The 19,350-nt window shown below is 46.8% G+C and overlaps 7 protein-coding genes across 7 annotated transcripts; 4 read left to right on the forward strand and 3 right to left on the reverse strand.

Annotated features, from left to right (window-relative positions):
* LOC108096809 lies at positions 1–255 on the reverse strand. The gene has a single exon (XM_017198700.2). It carries the CDS (start codon positions 253–255, stop codon positions 1–3), a length of 255 nt encoding a protein of 84 aa, XP_017054189.1.
* LOC108096810 (cx9C motif-containing protein 4) lies at positions 148–845 on the reverse strand. Its single transcript, XM_017198701.2, has 3 exons — positions 540–845; positions 323–479; positions 148–264 (listed from the first exon to the last, which is right to left on the reverse strand). Exons 1-3 carry the CDS (start codon positions 601–603, stop codon positions 255–257), a joined length of 231 nt encoding a protein of 76 aa, XP_017054190.1. The 5' UTR covers positions 604–845; the 3' UTR covers positions 148–254.
* A 72-nt stretch (positions 846–917) lies between these two features.
* Positions 918–2,372, forward strand: LOC108096805 (dr1-associated corepressor). The gene is made up of 2 exons (XM_017198691.2): positions 918–1,077; positions 1,267–2,372. Exons 1-2 carry the CDS (start codon positions 1,036–1,038, stop codon positions 2,251–2,253), a joined length of 1,029 nt encoding a protein of 342 aa, XP_017054180.1. The 5' UTR covers positions 918–1,035; the 3' UTR covers positions 2,254–2,372.
* A 100-nt stretch (positions 2,373–2,472) lies between these two features.
* On the forward strand, positions 2,473–3,228 carry LOC108096808. Its single transcript, XM_017198699.1, has one exon. It carries the CDS (start codon positions 2,530–2,532, stop codon positions 3,115–3,117), a length of 588 nt encoding a protein of 195 aa, XP_017054188.1. The 5' UTR covers positions 2,473–2,529; the 3' UTR covers positions 3,118–3,228.
* A 4,298-nt stretch (positions 3,229–7,526) lies between these two features.
* Positions 7,527–16,507, forward strand: LOC108096586 (protein stum). Its single transcript, XM_017198285.1, has 9 exons — positions 7,527–8,383; positions 8,514–8,981; positions 9,041–11,622; positions 11,679–12,234; positions 14,798–15,442; positions 15,662–15,767; positions 15,826–15,952; positions 16,014–16,208; positions 16,275–16,507. The coding sequence occupies exons 1-9, from the start codon at positions 7,566–7,568 to the stop codon at positions 16,385–16,387; spliced, it is 5,610 nt and encodes a 1,869-aa protein (XP_017053774.1). The 5' UTR covers positions 7,527–7,565; the 3' UTR covers positions 16,388–16,507.
* A 402-nt stretch (positions 16,508–16,909) lies between these two features.
* Positions 16,910–17,825, forward strand: LOC108096900 (eukaryotic translation initiation factor 3 subunit K). Its single transcript, XM_017198846.2, has 2 exons — positions 16,910–17,072; positions 17,138–17,825. The coding sequence occupies exons 1-2, from the start codon at positions 17,002–17,004 to the stop codon at positions 17,733–17,735; spliced, it is 669 nt and encodes a 222-aa protein (XP_017054335.1). The 5' UTR covers positions 16,910–17,001; the 3' UTR covers positions 17,736–17,825.
* LOC108096899 (TATA-box-binding protein) lies at positions 17,817–19,220 on the reverse strand. Its single transcript, XM_017198845.1, has 2 exons — positions 18,281–19,220; positions 17,817–18,224 (listed from the first exon to the last, which is right to left on the reverse strand). The coding sequence occupies exons 1-2, from the start codon at positions 19,043–19,045 to the stop codon at positions 17,946–17,948; spliced, it is 1,044 nt and encodes a 347-aa protein (XP_017054334.1). The 5' UTR covers positions 19,046–19,220; the 3' UTR covers positions 17,817–17,945.
* Between the last annotated feature and the right edge of the window lie 130 nt (positions 19,221–19,350).

Genomic DNA, 19,350 nt, shown 5'->3' on the forward strand with positions numbered 1-19,350 from the left:
TTAGCGCTTATGCGGCGGCACCTTGGTCTCCAGCGGCGGCAACTGATCGGCGATAAAGCAGTCGTACAGTGGCTTAGAGAAGAAGATCAGCAATGAGCCGGTAAGGAAGGAGATCTGGAAGAGGCGTGGATTTCGTTGGATCCACGAGCGCTTGGGCAGAACAGCCGTTCGCCTGCGTTGATAAGCCTGTTGCTGTTCCTTTTTATCGAGTAAGTCTTGGATTTCCTTTGGTGGTTTATACTGCGGTGTGGTCATTATTTGTTCCTTCAAAAATTTGGAATAATAAAACGTCCAAAAGGATTAACATTCAGCAAGGACTTACGACTTGCCGGTTTGGTTTTTTCCCCTAGAGCCTTCTGGTAAATAGGGCTTTTCCAGATCGATTCCACTGCAGCAAAGCGATTCTTTATGCCACTTTAAACAACACTGGCGCATGTCCTCTAGGACATTCAAGCATTTGTCCTCCTGGTAGTTATTCTCTGTAATAGAGTGCCGCTAGCTTACATAACCATTGAAAATAAGTCGTTTGCAGAACTCACCGTTCAAACAAGCTTGTATGCGGCAGGCGTTGGCTTTGCAAGGATCCTTGCGCGTGTTAGACATGAAATCCTGAGCTTAAATCCAGTGATTTTAAATTTATAAAGCAATACGTGAGAAACATAGGCTGTCAAGTGCGCTGCTTCTTCCCCTTAGTTCTTGCCATTCACAATGCTTTAGAACAAGGCTGCCAGATCGCTCAAGCTTTTATGTACACGATTTGCGAACTAATAAATAAAGGCAAAATAGAATACCATCAAATAGATAACAACAAAGAGTATCAACATGACTGTTGAATCGTAATTTTTTTGAAGACTAAAATAGATATTTTTTGTTTCCCAAGCTACTCCCTGTGAATGTCCCGCCTGCTGCTAGAGTAACTGTCATTCACCCAACAACGAAAACATTTTGGGCACCAAGGAACTGTTCTGGGTGAAAAACACACACACATTTGTTTTATTTCTCGAGGACTCGGACGATTACTTCACAAATCGGAAAATGCCGTCGAAAAAGAAAAAATACAACGCACGCTTTCCGGCGGTAAGTGGAAATCGCGGTTAAACGAAACAAAAAGTCGCCGCTATTTGGCGGCCCTGAACGCCGAAGATGGGTTATCAGTTTTCCGTGCATGTGTACATACATACACACACCTCGCATAATCAGAGGCTCGAAAAAAACATAACGAACCGGGTGTGATTTCTGTACTATAAAACCATTTCCTTTCTGCAGGGCCGCATCAAGAAGATAATGCAGAGCGACGAGGAGATCGGAAAAGTGGCCCAGGCGGTGCCCGTTATCATCTCGCGTACTCTGGAGCTCTTCGTGGAATCGCTGCTGACCAAGACGCTGCGCATCACAAATGCGCGCAACGCCAAGACGCTATCGCCATCGCACATGCGGCAGTGCATCGTGTCTGAAAAACGGTTCGACTTCCTCAAGGAGCTGGTGCGCAACATACCCGACATCAGTGTGGCCGAGGAGGCGGCCTACAACGAGGACGATGTGCTGCGCAGCTCGCCAGAGGATCAGTACCCCGATTCGGACACGCCATATGATCTTAGCCTGCCTTCGACGTCCATGCGCTCGCAGGCGAACGGAACCGCCGCCTACATGCGCTCCATGAGTCTGAATAATGGAGCTGGAACTGGCGTAGGAGGCCCAACGAAGCGGCACTACCAGACGCAGCACAGCGCTACCCATCCAAATCTACCCACCACCACCACCCTGCCCGCCAAGCTGGCCCGCTCCGAATCCACGCCGGCCTACACGCCTCGCGGCAGACCGCCCAATCACCTCAAGAAGCAGCCGGTGCAGCTCGACACTGCCATACCTGCCCCGATCTGCAGCTACGAACTCAATAAACCGATCGTCAAGATCGACTACAGCCACGTGCAGATGCAAATGCCCACGGCGAACTTCTGCACCCCGGATGCTTCTGATTCTGGGTCGGGTTCAGGTACCGGTTCAGGCGCATTCAACTTCGACATCGCCGCTCCGGTTATCAATATCGATCTGACGAATATCGTGGCCACCGGAGCGACGGGCAGCCAAATGCCCACCTCAATTGGATTCGCACCGGCCACGCCGGCGGATAATAACAATGTGAACCAAATGGTTGGAAAGAGCAGCGCTCCCATCATTCCAAAGGCCGCCGCGGCATCAGCAACTCCCACTGAAACCGTTTTCGAATTAGACGAAGACTATGACAATATTTGATTAGGATCTATGTGAATGCGCTTTTAAATTATTGATACATTAATATGTACTCTAGGCCTAAGTAATCACAATAACATTTTTGCAAAATAAAGACCATGCTGGATTTTAAGCTGACGTAATTTGAAAGCGTTTAAGTGTAATGATTATTTCATAAATCTGCAGAAATTTTTTATAAGATTTATTTATTGTTCTTTGTTCAAGCTTTCAAAGATTCAAAAATTGTGATGTGTAAATGTCTCAATTTTTACTGCTAACACTTCGTTAAACTTATTCAACATGTTCTCATTTATAGAGCAAGTGGAGCAACCCCCTCTTGGCGACCGAAAATCGTACATGGCCATCCCAGAGGCCAAACTAATAAGTGATGTCGAGGGGTACATTGCCCAGCCCGAGTTCTTTTCGGATGTCCAAGTGGCAGTGAAGTTGCAACGCATCTATTATTTGCAATACAATGAATTGGCTGCCAAGTTGGAGACTGATCTTACCTCAGTATTAACGCGTTTAGAAGCTGCCAAGAACAACTTGGAGCTGGTGAACAAATTTATTGGCAAACCGGGCGAGGAGTTCCAAGCACTAATGCCCATAACCCCGGGTGTGTTTAGATGGGCAACAGTACTGCCGATGGAGAAGGTGACTCTTCAAGTCAGTACGGGCTTGCAAATGGAATTTGAGCTGCCTGAGGCGGAAGATTTCATCAGAAAGGACATCGTAAGCCTTGTGAAACAGCGGTTGCAGCACGAACACGATATTGATTACCTGCAGGATCAGGTCAACACAATCGAGATGAATCTCGCCGTTTTATATAAACATGGAGTCGAAAGACAGAAGCGAGAAGGTCCAGCAGGATATTCTTTTAGTCCTTAGTTATGTATATTTCTTAAATCTCTTGATTGTTAAGTATAAATAATATTTGGGCATCAAATTCAACTACTTTCACAAGACATTAAATAGAGGATTCTTTTGGCACAAAATGTATTTACAGCCCCACAATTTTTAATTTATTCACAAATTCAAACAAATTCAAAACACTCGAATTTTTTAAGATCTCTACCCATGGCCTCTAATTATAAGCCGGTCTGTGGGGTTTCCCACTAATATACTCATTACAATTACTCAATTACTAGCCCAGTAAAGAGGTCATAAAATCGGGACCGCTGGATCCTAGACCGCGTCCTACTAAATGTGACCTTTATTTACCGTGTTTGGGTATTTATAAGCGTATACACATCATAATAATTATTACTTAATTTCGCCAGGGAGTACCGCTTAGTCATTGTGTAATCCTCGGTCACAGCCAATTACAATTGAATGCCTTTCAATCCCCGCGACCAGCTGTTTCTTGGTGGGATTCGTATATTCGCACACGCAATCTGCCAGCCACAATTGATATTAATTTGTGCCGATGTGGGTCAAACTAGGATGTTCTTCCCCCTCATAAGGACACGAAAATATAGTGTAAAGGACACAACTGACAAAAAAGAGGAGCCTGGCAAAGTTAAATATCGCGTGGGAAAATCTTATTGCAGGCGAAAATTACTCGCCGCTCCCAATTGAGCAGAGGTGCAGTTTGAAATTATATGAATTTTCCTACCTGGGCTTGGCATAATTGATTAGGGTCAGCATGGCCAAAATATGATTAGCCAAGCCCAGATTAGATTGCAAGAGGATCTTCTGGTGGGGGAAGTGGAATTACCTCCCAGAATGGAAAATCAAATCTGCACACCTGCATTCGTGGACTTCACGTTGTCCACCTGTCTCGAGTCTTGAGTCATGGCAAAAAAGTTTGAAACAATAAAAACAACTTGCGGCGCGCCGCCAGTGCCAAGTTTTCATGTCCAAGGCGTATTTATGTCAACCGGAAGTAGGTTTACTGACCCACGTAGTACACCCCGTCCAACTGGCCAAGCCCGGAGCTTCGGCTAGCCCCACTCCCTCGGCGGTTTCTTCGGCACTTTCTTCGGATCCGAGTGGTCAGTTGTGGAGTTTCCAGAGCGCAGGACGATGTATAAGAAGGTATTTGCCCACGGCGGATTAGTTTTTCTACGAACGGCAAGTGCGGTGCATCGAATCGATGCAAATGCGCGTTGAATTTTTTGGGTATTCATCCTTTTTTGTTTCAAAGTTTTTTGGCAATAACTCTACAAGTAACGAGCGATTTAAAATCAAATAAAACTCCAATACTGTGCGGCTAAAACGAAAACCCCCCGTTTAATCGAAAACCTTTAAAGTAAAAAAAAAGTTCCGTTGTGAAAAAAGGACGTAAAACAATTAACTCATAGATGTCTCTAGGAATTCCCAGAGTTGTGACTCCGTGACTCCACTTTTTGCTGGACTGGGGGCTCTGAGTTGGTAGCAAAGAGGCGGTTTTCGGAGGGGGCTAACACGACATTAGCCAAGGATTTCTCCGGCACTGCCACTTAAAAATCCCCCCCGATTCGAGGGTTCATGTGGGTTAGTTGGCTTGTGTTTGCACACATACCTGTCTTTAAGCGTTATTGCTGCCATTGCCGTTGTTGTCTCGATGTTGCAACAGTGCCCGGTTGGCCGAGGAGGAGGCGCTTCGGGCCAAGTGTTGTTGACTCCTAGCCGCTGCACAAGGCAACGCGGAATTTGTTGCGGTTTTGACCCTATTCCAAAGCCAAGGAAAAGTGCAGTGTACTCGGCAAGGGGTTATACTCAGTGGGGCTGTTGTTAGCCGGACATTATGGGAATATTTATGAGGAGGGATCTATTTAAAATAGTGTTAATTTTTGGTTATCTTAAAGTTGATCTATTACTGAATAAATTAATTTTTTTGTCATAACTAAAATGACAAGATTCGTTTTTCTTATCTTGATTAAAGTATTTTATTTCTTGATAAAATATTATATTTTTATTCGGACATTAAATGTTGAATATTTCAAAGATTTTTTTAATCTATTAATCAGCTTATTAAGTATGTATTAGGTGGAACTTCCAAATCAGCTTTCACTATATTATCCTACACTAAAAGTGAGTGCATAAAGTGGTTAAAGTGAAATGAGTAAAAGTGCGTGTTGGTTTAACATGCGTGCACTTAGTAGATCACTGCCATCGAACCGTGAGGCATCCCGAAAAATATGAAAAATTAGCCAGCTCCTCGACGAAGGCATTTTGTGCAAGTGTTCGAATATCGCGTGCCACAGACATAACAACAGGTGTCACAGTTGCCTGCCAGGGGAAATAATCAAAAGTTGTCTAAGAGGCAGAAAAAGAAGCAAACGCCGAGCAGATGAACAAAACATGCAAACAACTAATGCAGCCGCCTCGCAAAGCGGCGAAAAGTGGAAAACTCACGGCGAATTTGGTCGCTTTTCTTTTCGGCTTTTCAGTTCGCCACTAGTCTCAATATCTCAGCGGGTCTGCGTGTGAAAAACTCTTGTGTGTTTGTGTGTGTGTGTGTGGGGCATTGTGTGCTGTTTCGCTGTTTTGGATTTGAAGTGTAGGCAATATTTCTCTTGAAGGCCTCCTTTTTGCTCACTTACCGCTGGGCGGCCATCAGTTTAAGTTAGGCAGCGGCCACGTTCCGTCGCGTTTCCATTATTTGTTGCGGCTTTTCAGCAAATACATTCTATTTTGGAATTAGTGTAAACTTTAAACCCAAACATCAAATGGCTTCTAACGGAAAAGTAAATTATATAATTCGCTTCTTGGGCTAAAATGATTGTAGTGTGGACGTGGCAGTAATTAAAAGACGTTGCTCAAGTGTGACCGAGACTTAATGAGATGCATGAATACTGCGTGTAACGCGGCTAACGGTTTTAAAAAAGCCAATTCGCGAAATACTGCGGAGCCCAACTCGAAGCCGGCCAACTCCGCACACGCGTCATGGCCACAACAAGAAGAAAATAAAAGCCGGCCAAGTCACTTCCTGTGGCCCAAAGTGTGTCACCGAAATTCGAGCGTCGGGCCATAAAATGTAGGTTAAATATTAGGCAAAGGAAAATCAATGCGAACAAAGGCCATTCATTCACACCTTTTGTGCCCCCCATTTTTTTCTTTTTGGGACCACGGCTACGTCATTCCGCAAAAATATCTGCGTACTCAGCCGCAGCTCCAATTAAGCCAAACGCTTATTTTTTTCGGGTGATAGTCCCGGCCCGCTGGCTTCCACATCCCGGGTGGTTCGGCTTCAAGTGCAGTCACTAATGCGGCAATTTGCAACATGCAATCCCGGCGCATTCAAGCCAAAGCAATCCAAACGAACGCAATTCCCCTTCGGGTGTTTTGAGCCCCCATCAAGTTATGCTCTCGTTAGCGCCAAGACAAGCATTTTGGGGAGCTGCATTTGGACTCCGATTCGGTTTCGGATCCGAGTCATATAGCAGGTGCATTCCACTCCATGACGATTCCGATTCCGATGGCTCGAGGTGGGTTTATCAGCGCCGCACACGCAGCTATTTATAGGAGGGAAACGGCATTAGAAAATAAAGCCGTGCAATAATAATTACTCTACCATTTTTACTCCGTGAGCAGTGATGGGAGATATCTGGGCGGTTGTACCTAATTACTTGTTTATTTATTACTGCAAACAGTGATTAATGTATTTGCATTAGAAAAGCGACAATGAATTATGAAGTATAACCATGGAAGAAAAAGATACAGTTTTATTTGTAGAAAAGGGTTTTTATTCAAAGCAGATCTTTAATTTGTATACTTACTAAAATATTTTCTTTTGTAAAGGCTAAAGATATTTTTGATACTTTTATTTGTTTAATTTTTTTTTAAAGTCTCACTTTATGTTCCAAAAATAATATCTTTCCTATTCATCATATTAAGAAACATTGTTCTTGGGTACATGGTATTAGGGTATACTAAGTAATCTTCTAGGTAAACAAAGCCATACCTTTACCATCACTGCGAATTGGCAGTGAAACCGGCAGTCCTTCAGTTTCGGCTCTCCGGTTTTCAGGTCTTCGGTCTCCGTTCTCCATATTCCGTATTCCGTTTTCCGGCTGCGAAGGCTTCGCGTGTACGTCTCTCTGACATTGCAAAGGGCGGAAGGTCTCGCTGGTCTGTCTGTAAAATCAAAAGATGTGTGCGCGAATCGGGTGTTGTTGTGAGTGATTTTTAAATACATTCTGTTGCTTCGAATAAACAGCTCCTGGCGTCATTGGTTTTGTGGCACTTAAACTGAGCGCGAAGGACGAACACGTGGTAGAGGTATCCTGCGTGGAAGTCGCCAACTCCCCTCAACTGCACCTCCGATTGAATTCAGCGAAGAAACCAACCATGGACAGGAAAACATAGTGAATGCATGAAGGCCGGAGATCGGTTAGCACCCATGTCAAGCCATGCAGCAGACCCTCTCGTACTCATCATCATCGCCTTCCCCCTCCCCGATACCCATGCCATCGCCATCAGCATCCGCAGCAGCAGCACCACCGATCCCGAAACCCAAACCGAATCCAACACCGAATCTAACTCTAATTTCGAGTCCGAATCCGAGTCCGCGGCCAAGATCCACAGGCGGCGATTCCAGATTTCAGCCGGCTGTCATTCCGGTGGATTATAGCTACCGCACCCGCTCGATTCTCTCCGCCCAATCGATGGCCCCATCCACTTTCGCCTCCAATCAGAGCTTTGTGCGCCAGGCCTCGGAATCGGATGCCCAGCCGTATAGCAGTCTGTTCGGGGATCCTGTGCCGCCACCTCTCCAACCAGATGATTACTTTGGAACGGCAGCCTTTGAAACATTGCGAACGGGATCCGTGGAACTTCCCAGTTCCGAGGAGGATGCACTGGTGGCCGCTGTGGCGTTGAATGCTCTGCTTCCCGGAACAAGAGAGCGCATTTTTCCAAATGTTCCGTATACGAGAACTCCGAGGAGCTCGGTTCTACCGTACCTGCAGCCACCGGACATCCAGATTCTGCCCAACTCTAGTGGAGGATCCAGTTCGGAGCAGCTGGGATCGCCCAATTATCGACTCCTGGCACCCGATGACATCCTCAACAAGCCGGACATGTACGATTTGGAGAATGAGGTCGAGGAGTACTCAGTTGTGGGTCAGAGAATGTCCTTCGACGACGAGGAAGAAGAACCGGTAAGGACTCCAAGACAAGGACCTCCCAAGTTAAGTGTGTCAAGCATAAACACGGAGGATCACAGAGGGTGAGTTGTACATATATTTCGAAAAATAAATAATAATTAAAATAAATCTCATTAAAATTAGAACATCAATCAATTTAGTTGTATATATTTTTATATACAAGTCATTAATTAATTTCACAACCCCTTTCAGTTTACTGAGCGACTCCTATTCGGGCAGAGATTGGTTTCGACCGGCGCCGCAGCACTTTCCGGAATTCACCCGTATCCCGAAACTGCGTCCCAGTTCCAAGATGATCATGTCGATGAAGCAGGACGAAGGACCTCTATCTCCCCTGGCCACCATGATCCAGGACATGAACAGTTCGAGCAGCGGCGGTGAGGAGCGTGTGGCGCCCAATGATAAAATGTCGGTTCCAAGGGACGTTGTACTCTCACCGAAGCAGTATCTGGAGGAGCAGTTGGGTCTGGAAACGGGCAGTCAGAGGCAAATGCTGGAGGACTACGGAATGCCACCTCCACCGGCTGCTCCACCCCCTTTTCACAGGTCACTCTTTACTGAACAGGATGAAAGCCAGGGATTAGAACCACCGCCAAGTTTGAAGCGGGAAATGTCACCAATTATAATCAGGGATTCCATACCAATGGGGGGAGATTATCGGTGAGACTATAGAAGAGAATTATAATAAATAAAATAAAATTTAACCAATTTATTTTTAGAGTGGACCAACCGCGTCCCCACAAGAAGACTGCTTTCACCATTCTCTCCGCAGGCCAAGTGGCTCCTCCATCCGCTCCTCCACGACCTTCACCACAAGTTCCCACCAGCCGGAGACACCACTCCATCCAGTCGACATCGACGACTACCTCATCGCCAGCTGCCAGGCCGCAGATCAGTCCACGCCGCAGATCCATCTTCGGTTCAGATCCCAGACTGCCGGAATTGCCTTCCTCCTTGGGTTACACCGCTCATCACGTCCCGCAGACCACGGATGACTCGCCACGTCCTTCGGTGCAGTTCAATATGAGTGGACGGCACAGTCGCAGCAAGTTGGCCGCTCCGCAGAAGGGAATCCTCCAGCAAAGGGACTCACTGACCTCCTCCATCGACACTTTTACTCCTCGGACCCAAATAAGGAGAGGTTCCATGAGCAGGAGTCCCAGCCACAGCCTGCCTTACGGCCAGAAGATCAAGAGCATGGAAACGCTGCCACTGATAACCGATCCCCATCGCAGTGCCATTCCCCGCCTGCACTACGGATCCACCATGGAGCTGGGAACTCGGGAGCAAGCTGTCTTTCCACCCGGAGCACTGCCGCGACCACTGAAGCCAAATTTGAATCCCACGCGAAAGCAACGAGGTCTCCTGAAGATTATCAACAAGGAGGAGGCACTCAACCGCTCCCCGCCGAGGTCCAATTGGTGCAGCTTGGATGACTTAAGCCGACCCTCCTTCGATTCGGCTGCCATCCAGGCAAGACGTCGATCCAGTTCCACTTCGCCGGAGCGTCGGAGTTCCACCCAAACGGCCTCGGATCGGAGAAGTTCCAACTTGAGTAGTGTTACCGCCACCACCTCGGACTTCAGTTTCCGCCGACCCACGCTCTCCACACTGCCAGGAGCTCAAACTCTGTCCAGGATGCGTCGAAAATCAATTCAGGCTCCCAGTCCCAACAGACTACCCAACAGGATACCGAGCTTCAACCAGCGAAGGCAGTCCATCTATCACAGGGATCAAGATAACAAACCTTCAAGCAGGCACGGGAAGATTGCCAAGCCAAGTACTTTGTCACCGATCATTGGAACACCAAACAAGGATAGCAGTTCGGCGCAGAGTCCCACCCACAGATCCTCGATGGTAGGAGATGCGGTTGAAACGCAATCGGAGGTATCCACTCGCCGGGATTCTATATCTCGTATTCCCATACGGAAAAGTCCCGAGTCACGCTCTAGTTCTCCTCTGAAGGATTTCGGAGTCACTGCCTCTGGAAGAAGTTCCCGAGCTAGCATAAGTCGTCCTCCATCGAGAGCTATGAACTCCGGAAGTCGTTCTCCTCCGAGATCTATGCAACCCAGCAGGACATCCTCAAGAGAAAGTGGAAGACCGGGAGATTCGCGGTCGGTATCAAGGGGTCCAGCTTCTAGGCCAGGTTCTCGAATGGATCAGCTTGGTTCCAACTTAGAAAGATCGAGTTCACGTTTGGAAAGGTCGAACTCCCGTTTGGACAGACCCAATTCCCGCTTGGACATGTCCAATTCCCGGGGAAACTCTCGTGCTAATTCCCGACTGAGTATCAACTCCTCCTCCCTGCGATCCTCCAGCATTTCACCTGCGACAATGATCAGAAACAGAAGTATGAGATCCACAACTCCAAGTCGCCGAAAGTCCATATCTCTCAGTCCAGCAAGTGCGATGATGGGTCGCCGGAAATCCATTAGTCCCGAGGCCTTTAGCCAAAGCAGAAGAATTTCCAGTCGGGGAAAGGCAGAGACTCCAGATATACTATCTCGTAGGAACTCCCGCTCCCGAATTCCCACCAGATCGAGCAAAGCTGCGACCAAATCCCCGCCGCATTCGTCCAAGAAGAGATCGAAATCGCCGGATAAATCCAAAGCCATGGGAACAACGCCCAAGAGCAGCAAAGCTGGTAAAGTGGCCACCACCAAAGGAAGCCCCAAAGCGAAGCCGAAGATCCCTGCAAGTGCCAAAGTACCAAAGACCAAGACGGAATCCTCGACGAAACCACCAGCAAAGTCTGCAAAGAAAACTCCAACCGGAGTTAAACCAAACACAGATGGAAAGAAACCAACCAGCAAGGGAGCACCGACCAAGGATGCGAAAATGGAAAAGGGAAAGGATAAAGATAAGCAGAAGGCTGTTGGAGCCAAGACCAATGGTAAGGAATCAGTGGCTTCAGTAAGGACAAAATCTCAGGTGACTAAGAGCAAGCCCTCTGGAGAACCGAAAACCGAGACCAAGAAGCCCTCCACCACAAAAACCCATGGAATCACTCTGGAGAAGGGAGCTAATGGTTCTGAGTCTGCAGGGGGAATAAATCCATTGGCGGCCCAAGTGGGAAACGCAGTGCTTCAGGCAGTCGAAGCTGTTCCTGCGGTCACCAGTGAGGTGAATGTGCCCTCGACGCCAGGTGGTAAAGGATCTGGAGGTGGTAATATGTCTAAGCTAGTGAGAATGAGTTCCAGGATGAGCCTGCTAAGCAACAAGAGCATCAAGAACCGATCGGATTCCCCTCAAAATCGAAAAGTAGCCACTGTACAAGAACATGTCAGTGAAATTGAAGGTACGTTCTTGTAATATTTACAAAATACCATTCAAGTAACCACCTCTTCTTTCCAGAAACAATAGCAACAAGTTCACAAGCCATGTCCAACGATGCTGCTGCTATATTAGAGAAATCCCAGAAAACACTGGAGACAATTCAAAAGACCGTTACCGAAGCCACCGATGAGATCCACAAGACCATCAGCGAAAATCTCACCGATCTGAAGAGCCTGGAAAATGATCTCGCCGCAGATCCTTCGCCAACGCCAAGTTCTGGAACCGTTTTGGCTAGACCCGGAGAATCAGCATCTCGAACGGGGACAGCGGATGGAAGCATTGCTCCTCAGAGCTCGGGAGAACTGCCCAAATCTCCATATCCCCCCACGCAACCCATCGAAGCCTCCGTTTCGGTTTTACATCCCAATGAAACCTCCGCCGAGCGAATTGCCAGTGTTCCAGAGGTGGAATGTGAGAGTTCCGATCTGCCAACGGTGGCGGAAGTATCTGACTCGGATCTGGGTGGGAATGTAATGCCCACCCCAGAAAGTGGAGCAGATTTTAAAGTGGATGCCAAGCGAAGATCGCCAGATGGTCAGGGAGGATCCACAGCGGGAAGTGGCGGTTTGCAAAAGTGAGTAGTTAAAGGTTATAAAGTACATAGTTTAATACAATAAGATAAAAAACTTAATCTTTGTGAGCTTGTGATTTACAATCAAAATTGCCGTAAATGCTCTTGTTAATCTAGTTTATATACAGTACCTCATATTTCTTATAAAAGTATTGCCAAAATTTATATTTGCTAACACAAAAAACTTCACTATTTAAACATGGCTTAAAAAAAGAATAATCATAAATTACTAAGAGAGCTAAATATTTGAACTTACATCAACCTCTTCAAACCCTTCAAACCTTAACCTTCGCAATGACCTTTGAGGCCCCCTAATATTTTCCACTCAGTTCACTAAATATATACTTTGTTAACCCTTCGAAATCGCTCTTGCTCCATTGCTGTCACCAAACGACCCACGAAGAAACCATTACTAGATTCCCAATGTTCGCTATGACCATTATGAATATTCATCAGTCAAGTCCTCGTTGAATCTGTCCATTTGAAGTCGGCAAGAATTTGAATTTTCTGGCGGGAAGGCTGGCTATTAAGCAGCACCAAGCTACTAACATTTTGCCTCGGGACTAGGGTCTCCACATAAAGCACCAGCCAAGGCTTACAGGACCTGGCCAGCCAGCCAATTTGCATACAGGAAACCCCCGAGAAGAGGGGGAAACGGGCAACAACTATGATACACAAAACTTTACAGTGCCGTGTGGGCAGGAGTTCCGTGCTCTAGACGCTGACTCCGCTGCTGCTGCTGCTGTTGTTGGCACAGGTCCGTCAAGCCACTCATAAGTGCGTCAATAAATTTCGAAATTCCCCACCCAAAGGGGGATGGGTTGGCCAAGAACCTTTGCCACCCAAAAGGAGGACCGCCTTTGAGGAAATCCGTTCGTCGGCAGGTCGCGAAGTCGCAGTCGGCGAAGGTAACGATGTCCTTCACTGCATTGTTTTCCAGCCATGCGAGCAGACCCGCAAGAAACCGTGTGACCGACCAGTTACAGTGGCTATTCCCCCACTTAGACAGCTACTTTCCCCTAGGGATGTAGGTCCACTCTCGAGGAGTGGCCACTGTTCAGTATAGCGTGCGCGGAAAACAGGGGAAAAGTATTTTCGCAACGCGGCTTAAGTTTCTTGCCGCAATAACAAATCAGTTCGGGCCGGACAATCGCGCCAACCGCAGCAAACTAACTCGCTGGGAAAATCCGCTTACGGAAAAGTTGGGAAACTCCTCGCCAGTCGATGATTTCCCAACAATTAATACGAAATAACCATCCGGATAATTCGCAAATTCGAAATGCTGAACGGAACGCCCAAGAACTCGGTCATTTACACGGTGGATCTGGCCCAGGATCCATTTATCGATGGCGACAAGTACTTCTTTAGGTAATTAGCCACGAGATCCAATTATAACTTATCGGCCATAGTCATCTGCCAGCGGGTAAATAAACGCACTGACCTTGTAAAGGTATTTACGCCAACCAAAAAAAAAAAAAAAAAACAAATTCCTGGCAAGAATTTGCGAAGAAAGTTACTCCATTCATTTCGACTGTCTCGCAGTATTGTTTGAATTTCGACCGGAGCGGGTCAAATAAATTGCCGACCTCCAAATTGCGTTTGGTCGTTGGCTCGTACACTTCAGACCTACGGAACCATATATTATATACACGTGAACAACACTTTTATTTGGCACGGGCATGGACCTATAAAGAAATTGTGTAAGCGTCCGAAAAGCAAAACTCTCGTGACATATTTCAGTGGTTGGCATATTCAAAATCGACCCAAAAATGAAACTTTATTATGCCAAGATTAAAGTTCAAAAGCCAAAGATTCTAGCATTACACGCTACTTTCTACTGCGATTGCAATTGCATTATTCATAACTTCGGGATACTAGAAACGACTTTAAGTCGGGCATCCATAGGCCCACGCTAATGGTAATTTACTTCCGAAGGTGATTATATTCCACGCCAGCGAAGTGCGGAAGTGATTCGAGACCATCCCACAAACTTGAACTTTCCAATCATACAGCACTTCCGCCGCCTGGCACTTGGCCAATCCCTGAAGCCATAAAAGCTTATATCCGGTCGGCTGATAGTCAAGGACATCGGAGTGGGCCATCCACGGCTAGACGTTACTTTACACCCTGTCATAAGCGGTTTTGCAGTTACGGCTTATAAAGGATATTAAATTTAAGTGGTCTAAGCGTACTTAAAAATGTTTTAGGAGTCCCATGAAAAGCGAATTTAAAAAAGATTCAAACGAACCATTAAACGGTTTTGAAAGTATTGCTTATAAATAGAGATTTTATTTAAATATTTTTTACCTATAAACATGTTATTTAAGTGGAGAAATAAGTGTCCCAGTAAATGGAGTTCACAAAACATTTTTATACCCTTGAGAGGGTATAATAATTTCAGTTAGAAGTTAGCAACGCAGTGAAGCAGAAACCTTCGGATCGCCGAAGCTAGCTTTCTTTCTTGTTTATCTTACTTATTTAAAAAACAGTCAGTGTTTATTGTGTTTAAAACAAATCTTGAATGTTTTGGTCTATAAACCTTATTCTTTTACCCCCTTTGAATTAGAAGCAGCAGTCAGGAGTTCCTCGAGGACAAGGATAATGCCAAAAAGGGAGGCTTGTGCGGATGTTGCTCCAAGTTGTTCATGCCCTGCCGTCGATCCCACTGCTTCCGTTGCTGTCGGCGTCGCGAGAGGAACGAATCTGCCGAGGAGCAGCCAGTCCTGTGGAGCGGAAACAGCAGTGCCACCACGGCCACCAATGTCCAAGTGATTGATGAGACCAAGCCGAAGCGCAAACGGGCCACCGACTGGCTCAAGTCCAGTTGTTGCCGGAGTTGCCGCAAGAAACCCGCCTCCGTGGAGGAGAGTGCTGTCCACGAGGAGGAGGTGAAGCGGACCAAAAAGGCGGCCGAAATGAGCACGGGACCAAGGGCAGGAGGTAAATGCGGCCTTTGCCTGAGCAAGGTGTTCTGCTGTCGATCCGTAAACAAGGTGGATCCCACCACGGGCGACGAGACGGAGTTGAGTAGGTGCTGCTTCTGCATACCCTGTCGGAGGGGTAAAAAACCAAACAAAAAAGGCAGCTCCGTATCCTGGCGGGATCAGGACCCTGAGCTGGGCATCAAGCCCACGGAGTCCTCCGTGTTGGAAGGTGCCTCCGAGGCTGCAATGTCAGCGACAGCCGAGGCTACAGATAACCAAGTTAAAGAGTGAGTATTACGATTACTGAAGATTTTAAAATATTTATTGGATAGTGATATTCTTGATCATAGACGTGTCTGTTCGACAGTCTGTCTGTCTCTTGAAAGTATTTTTAATCTTAAAGTATTTTTTTTATTCTCTAACTTACTGCATCATTAGTTAGTAATTTATTAACATAGCTAGCTTCCTTTCTTGTAAATTAATTTATATATTTCTATAAATTGAAGGGGCTGTTGCAAGCGCTTCTGGCTGATGCTGCTCTGCTGTCGCAAAAGGAAGCGTCGTGAATCAAATGCTCGGAGGCAAAGCATCAAGGCACCGCCACCCAGCGAGGCAAGTACTCCACTGAAATAAAAGGTACAATTTCATCAATCCCGTTTCCTGCCAACAGGACACCCGTAAAAAGCTGCACGTGGACCTGGTGGAGTACACATCCAAAATGAAGGGAGCTATTCCAGTGCTGCCATTGTACTTGGCATGGTTCTGCGCCTTCTGCAATGTGGTTTTTCCAGGACTAGGTATGTTTTGAAAAAAGTTATTTTTAGGAAGAAAATATTTCATATATATATTTTCATTTAGGAACCTTACTCTCCGGACTCTTTTGCCTGTGCGTGGGCATTCCTCGATTCTCGCAATTCGATAGTGCCCGTGCCAGGATCGGATCCTTTATCATCAACATTATTGTGGCCGTATCGCAGTTCTTCTGCGTGCTTTTCTGCTTTGTGGGTTGGGGATGGTCCATTTGGTGGGGCACCATAATGCTGAGATGTGCAAGTAAGAAAAACGTAAATCAAATTTGATTCTGGATTCTCATACAAGATGTGTTTATTATTGTTTTAGAGAAACTAAGCAAGATCAAAAAGGTGGAGCGCTTGGAGATGGAGGAGGAGCAACGACAAGCGCAGTTGGCGGAGACAGGAAAGAATGGCGATGCCGAGGCGGCCAAGACATAGTCCTCCGATCCCGGATATAAATAAGTTGCTTTTTATACCATTGTGTACATACTTTTGTACAAAACATGTAGATTCCACAAAAACATGCACTTCCACATGAACTTCCAGGTTAAGCGAAATGGAACAAAACTTCCTTTTAAACATGAGATACATGAATGTAAATGTATTAAAATCATTAAACTTCCACTAAAAGGTTACTGGTTTTTATTCTTACCACTAGAATCGCTGGAACATGTATTCTGGTATTTAAATTTATATATTTTTATAAAAGCGGGGACTAATTTCAATAAAACTGTGTTCTGGGTAATTCATATAACTTACGATTTATACGAAAACGTATTTGTTAAAATCAGACTACTCGTTTCCGGGGAAAAACAAACAAAATTTTTTTTAATATTTTACTCGCCGACGACTTAAAATCGTCAAATAACGGTAACTACCCCGGTTTCAAGAACCCCCTTACTATTTTCCATCTGTGTGACCCTATTCCATTTGTTTTTATTGGCAAACACATTTTCGGCAGTGCAGTCACACTGTTTCGTTCTTTACAGTACGGCGTTCATTAAAAAAACACGACGTCAACTCGCGAATTTCAAACAATTTGGCCGTAGAAAATGTCGCACCTCGTGAAAATGGAAAACGGGCAGAGCCAGACGATCCAGGAGATGCTGGGCTGCATCGAGCGGTGAGTGTGGACTGAATTCGCAACCCGAAAGTCTGTACAAAAACATAACCTCGCTTTTGCCGTAGCTACAATCCGGATCATCTCAAAACACTGGAGGCCTATGTGCAGGATCAGGCAAAGAACAACACCTACGACCTGGAGGCCAATCTGGCCGTGCTGAAGCTATACCAGTTCAACCCGCACATGCTCAACTTCGACATTACCTACACAATCCTGCTGAAATCGCTGACAGCTCTGCCGCATACGGATTTCGTGATGGCCAAGTGCCTGCTGTTGCCCCAACAGATGAAGGACGAGAACGTGCAGACCATCATCGATCTGGCCGACATTCTGGAGCGCGCCGACTTCACTCTCTTCTGGCAGAGGGCCGAGGTTAACCGCTCGATGTTCCGACACATCTCCGGCTTCCACGATTCCATTCGCAAGTTCGTCTCGCATGTGGTGGGCACCACCTTCCAGACCATCCGCAAGGACCTGCTGAAGGAGCTGCTCGGCGGCATCGAGGACTCGACGCTGGAGAGCTGGATCAAGCGCAACGGCTGGAAGCATCAGGGCCAGGGACTCGTCGTGGTGGCCACGCAGGACGACAAGATCAAGACGAAGAACATCACGGAGAAGATCGAATTCGACAATGTGGGCGCCCTAATGGCCCAGTGCCTGTAGGCCGATCCATCTCTGCGTCAATAGTCCTTGTCTAAATTTCTACGAATAGTAATTAACGGAAACAAAATAAAAGCCTGTCCGTACAGCTAACTAATTCTTTGTTTATTCTTGAACGAAGCTGCTCGCCAGGCTGCTCCCACTCACATTCAGACTTCCGGGACTACCGAACTTAAAACGTACACGTACAGAACTAATAAAGCACTATCCTATTTATGACTGCTTCTTGAACTTTTTCAATATGGGGAATATCTTGTCGAAGGCGTCGTAAATCTCCTGGCGCACTTTTGCGCCGGTGAGCACTACTTTTCCGGACACGAAGATGAGGAGCACGATGCGGGGTCTCACCATACGATAAATGAGGCCGGGAAACAACTCCGGTTCGTAGCTGCTGAAGTTGCAATGGGTCAGCACCAAGCCTTCCAAACGGATGGGAAACTTGACATCGCAGGAGCCGACCATATTTTGAATCTTAAAGTCGAGGAACTTCGCCTGCAAAATGAAATGAAGTTAGAGAAAGTTCTGGAAAGAGAGATTGCTTAGCTTACAGTGAAACCCAGCTTCTGAATAATGCGCGCGTACTTTCTCGCTGCCAGTCTGGAATCGTCCTCGCTCTTTGCGCCCGTGCATACCATCTTGCCGGAACTGAAGATCAGGGCAGTAGTTCTGGGCTCACGGATGCGCATAATCACGGCGGCAAAACGTTTGGGATTATACTCTGCATTTCTGGCGTGCAGCGCTATCTTCTTGAGATCCAGTTTGCAGCACAGATTAACAGTGGACACGATATTCTGCAGTTGAGGCACAATGCCGGGATCTGCGGATCCGGGTGTGGCTGGTGTCATCGGTGTGGAGGGGCCCATCGTCTGGTGGATGTTGCTAAGGGCATCTCCGCCGGCTCCTGCCCCCGATCCGCCCACACTGCGTTCGCTCATGGGCATCATTTGGGACATCATGCTCTGCGGCGTCTGGGGCTGCATCATGGACTGCGGGGTGCTTCCTCCTCCCCCGGGCGCCTGGCTCTGGAGCTGCTGCTGCTGATAGGATACTGATGGCTGGTAGCTCTGCATTTGCTTGTGGGCCAGGGGAAGAGATGGTTCGTGGCCAAAGAGACCGGATCCCCCGGCATCGGACTGCTGTTGTTGTTGTTGTTGCACGGAGTTGGAAACGGGGGCCGGCATCACTGGATCCGGCTGCGGGACCGCCGGTGGATGGTACACCGGATTGGCAACAATCTGCTGGTCCGCCTCCATTTGATGCAGCGGCGTTCCGATGCTCGGAATCGAGAAGTTGGGGCTGAGCATTTGGTCCATATTGCAGCTGATTTGGTGGTATCTACGGAATCCTGGGAACTGGATTTAATGCAGTTGGTTTTGCGGGAACACTCTGAACGTGTGCGACTGCAATTTCCGGATAAATTCACATGCCCACGGAGAGGGGAGATAAAATAATAATAATACAGCCGCGTTCGTCGTTGTACCTGTGGCTTCTTCCGTGTGAATGGCAAAAGCAGGGTCGCTTTTTGGCGGATCAATCGATAACAGGATGGGTCTTACGTTACTCGTTACGTTTTTCGTATCGATTGTAAAAGACAGAAATTTTCAAAAAATTAACTGGG

This window comes from Drosophila ficusphila, unplaced genomic scaffold, assembly GCF_018152265.1.
Source record: "Drosophila ficusphila isolate 14025-0441.05 unplaced genomic scaffold, ASM1815226v1 contig_414, whole genome shotgun sequence".
Classification (NCBI taxonomy): Eukaryota; Metazoa; Arthropoda; class Insecta; order Diptera; family Drosophilidae; genus Drosophila; species Drosophila ficusphila.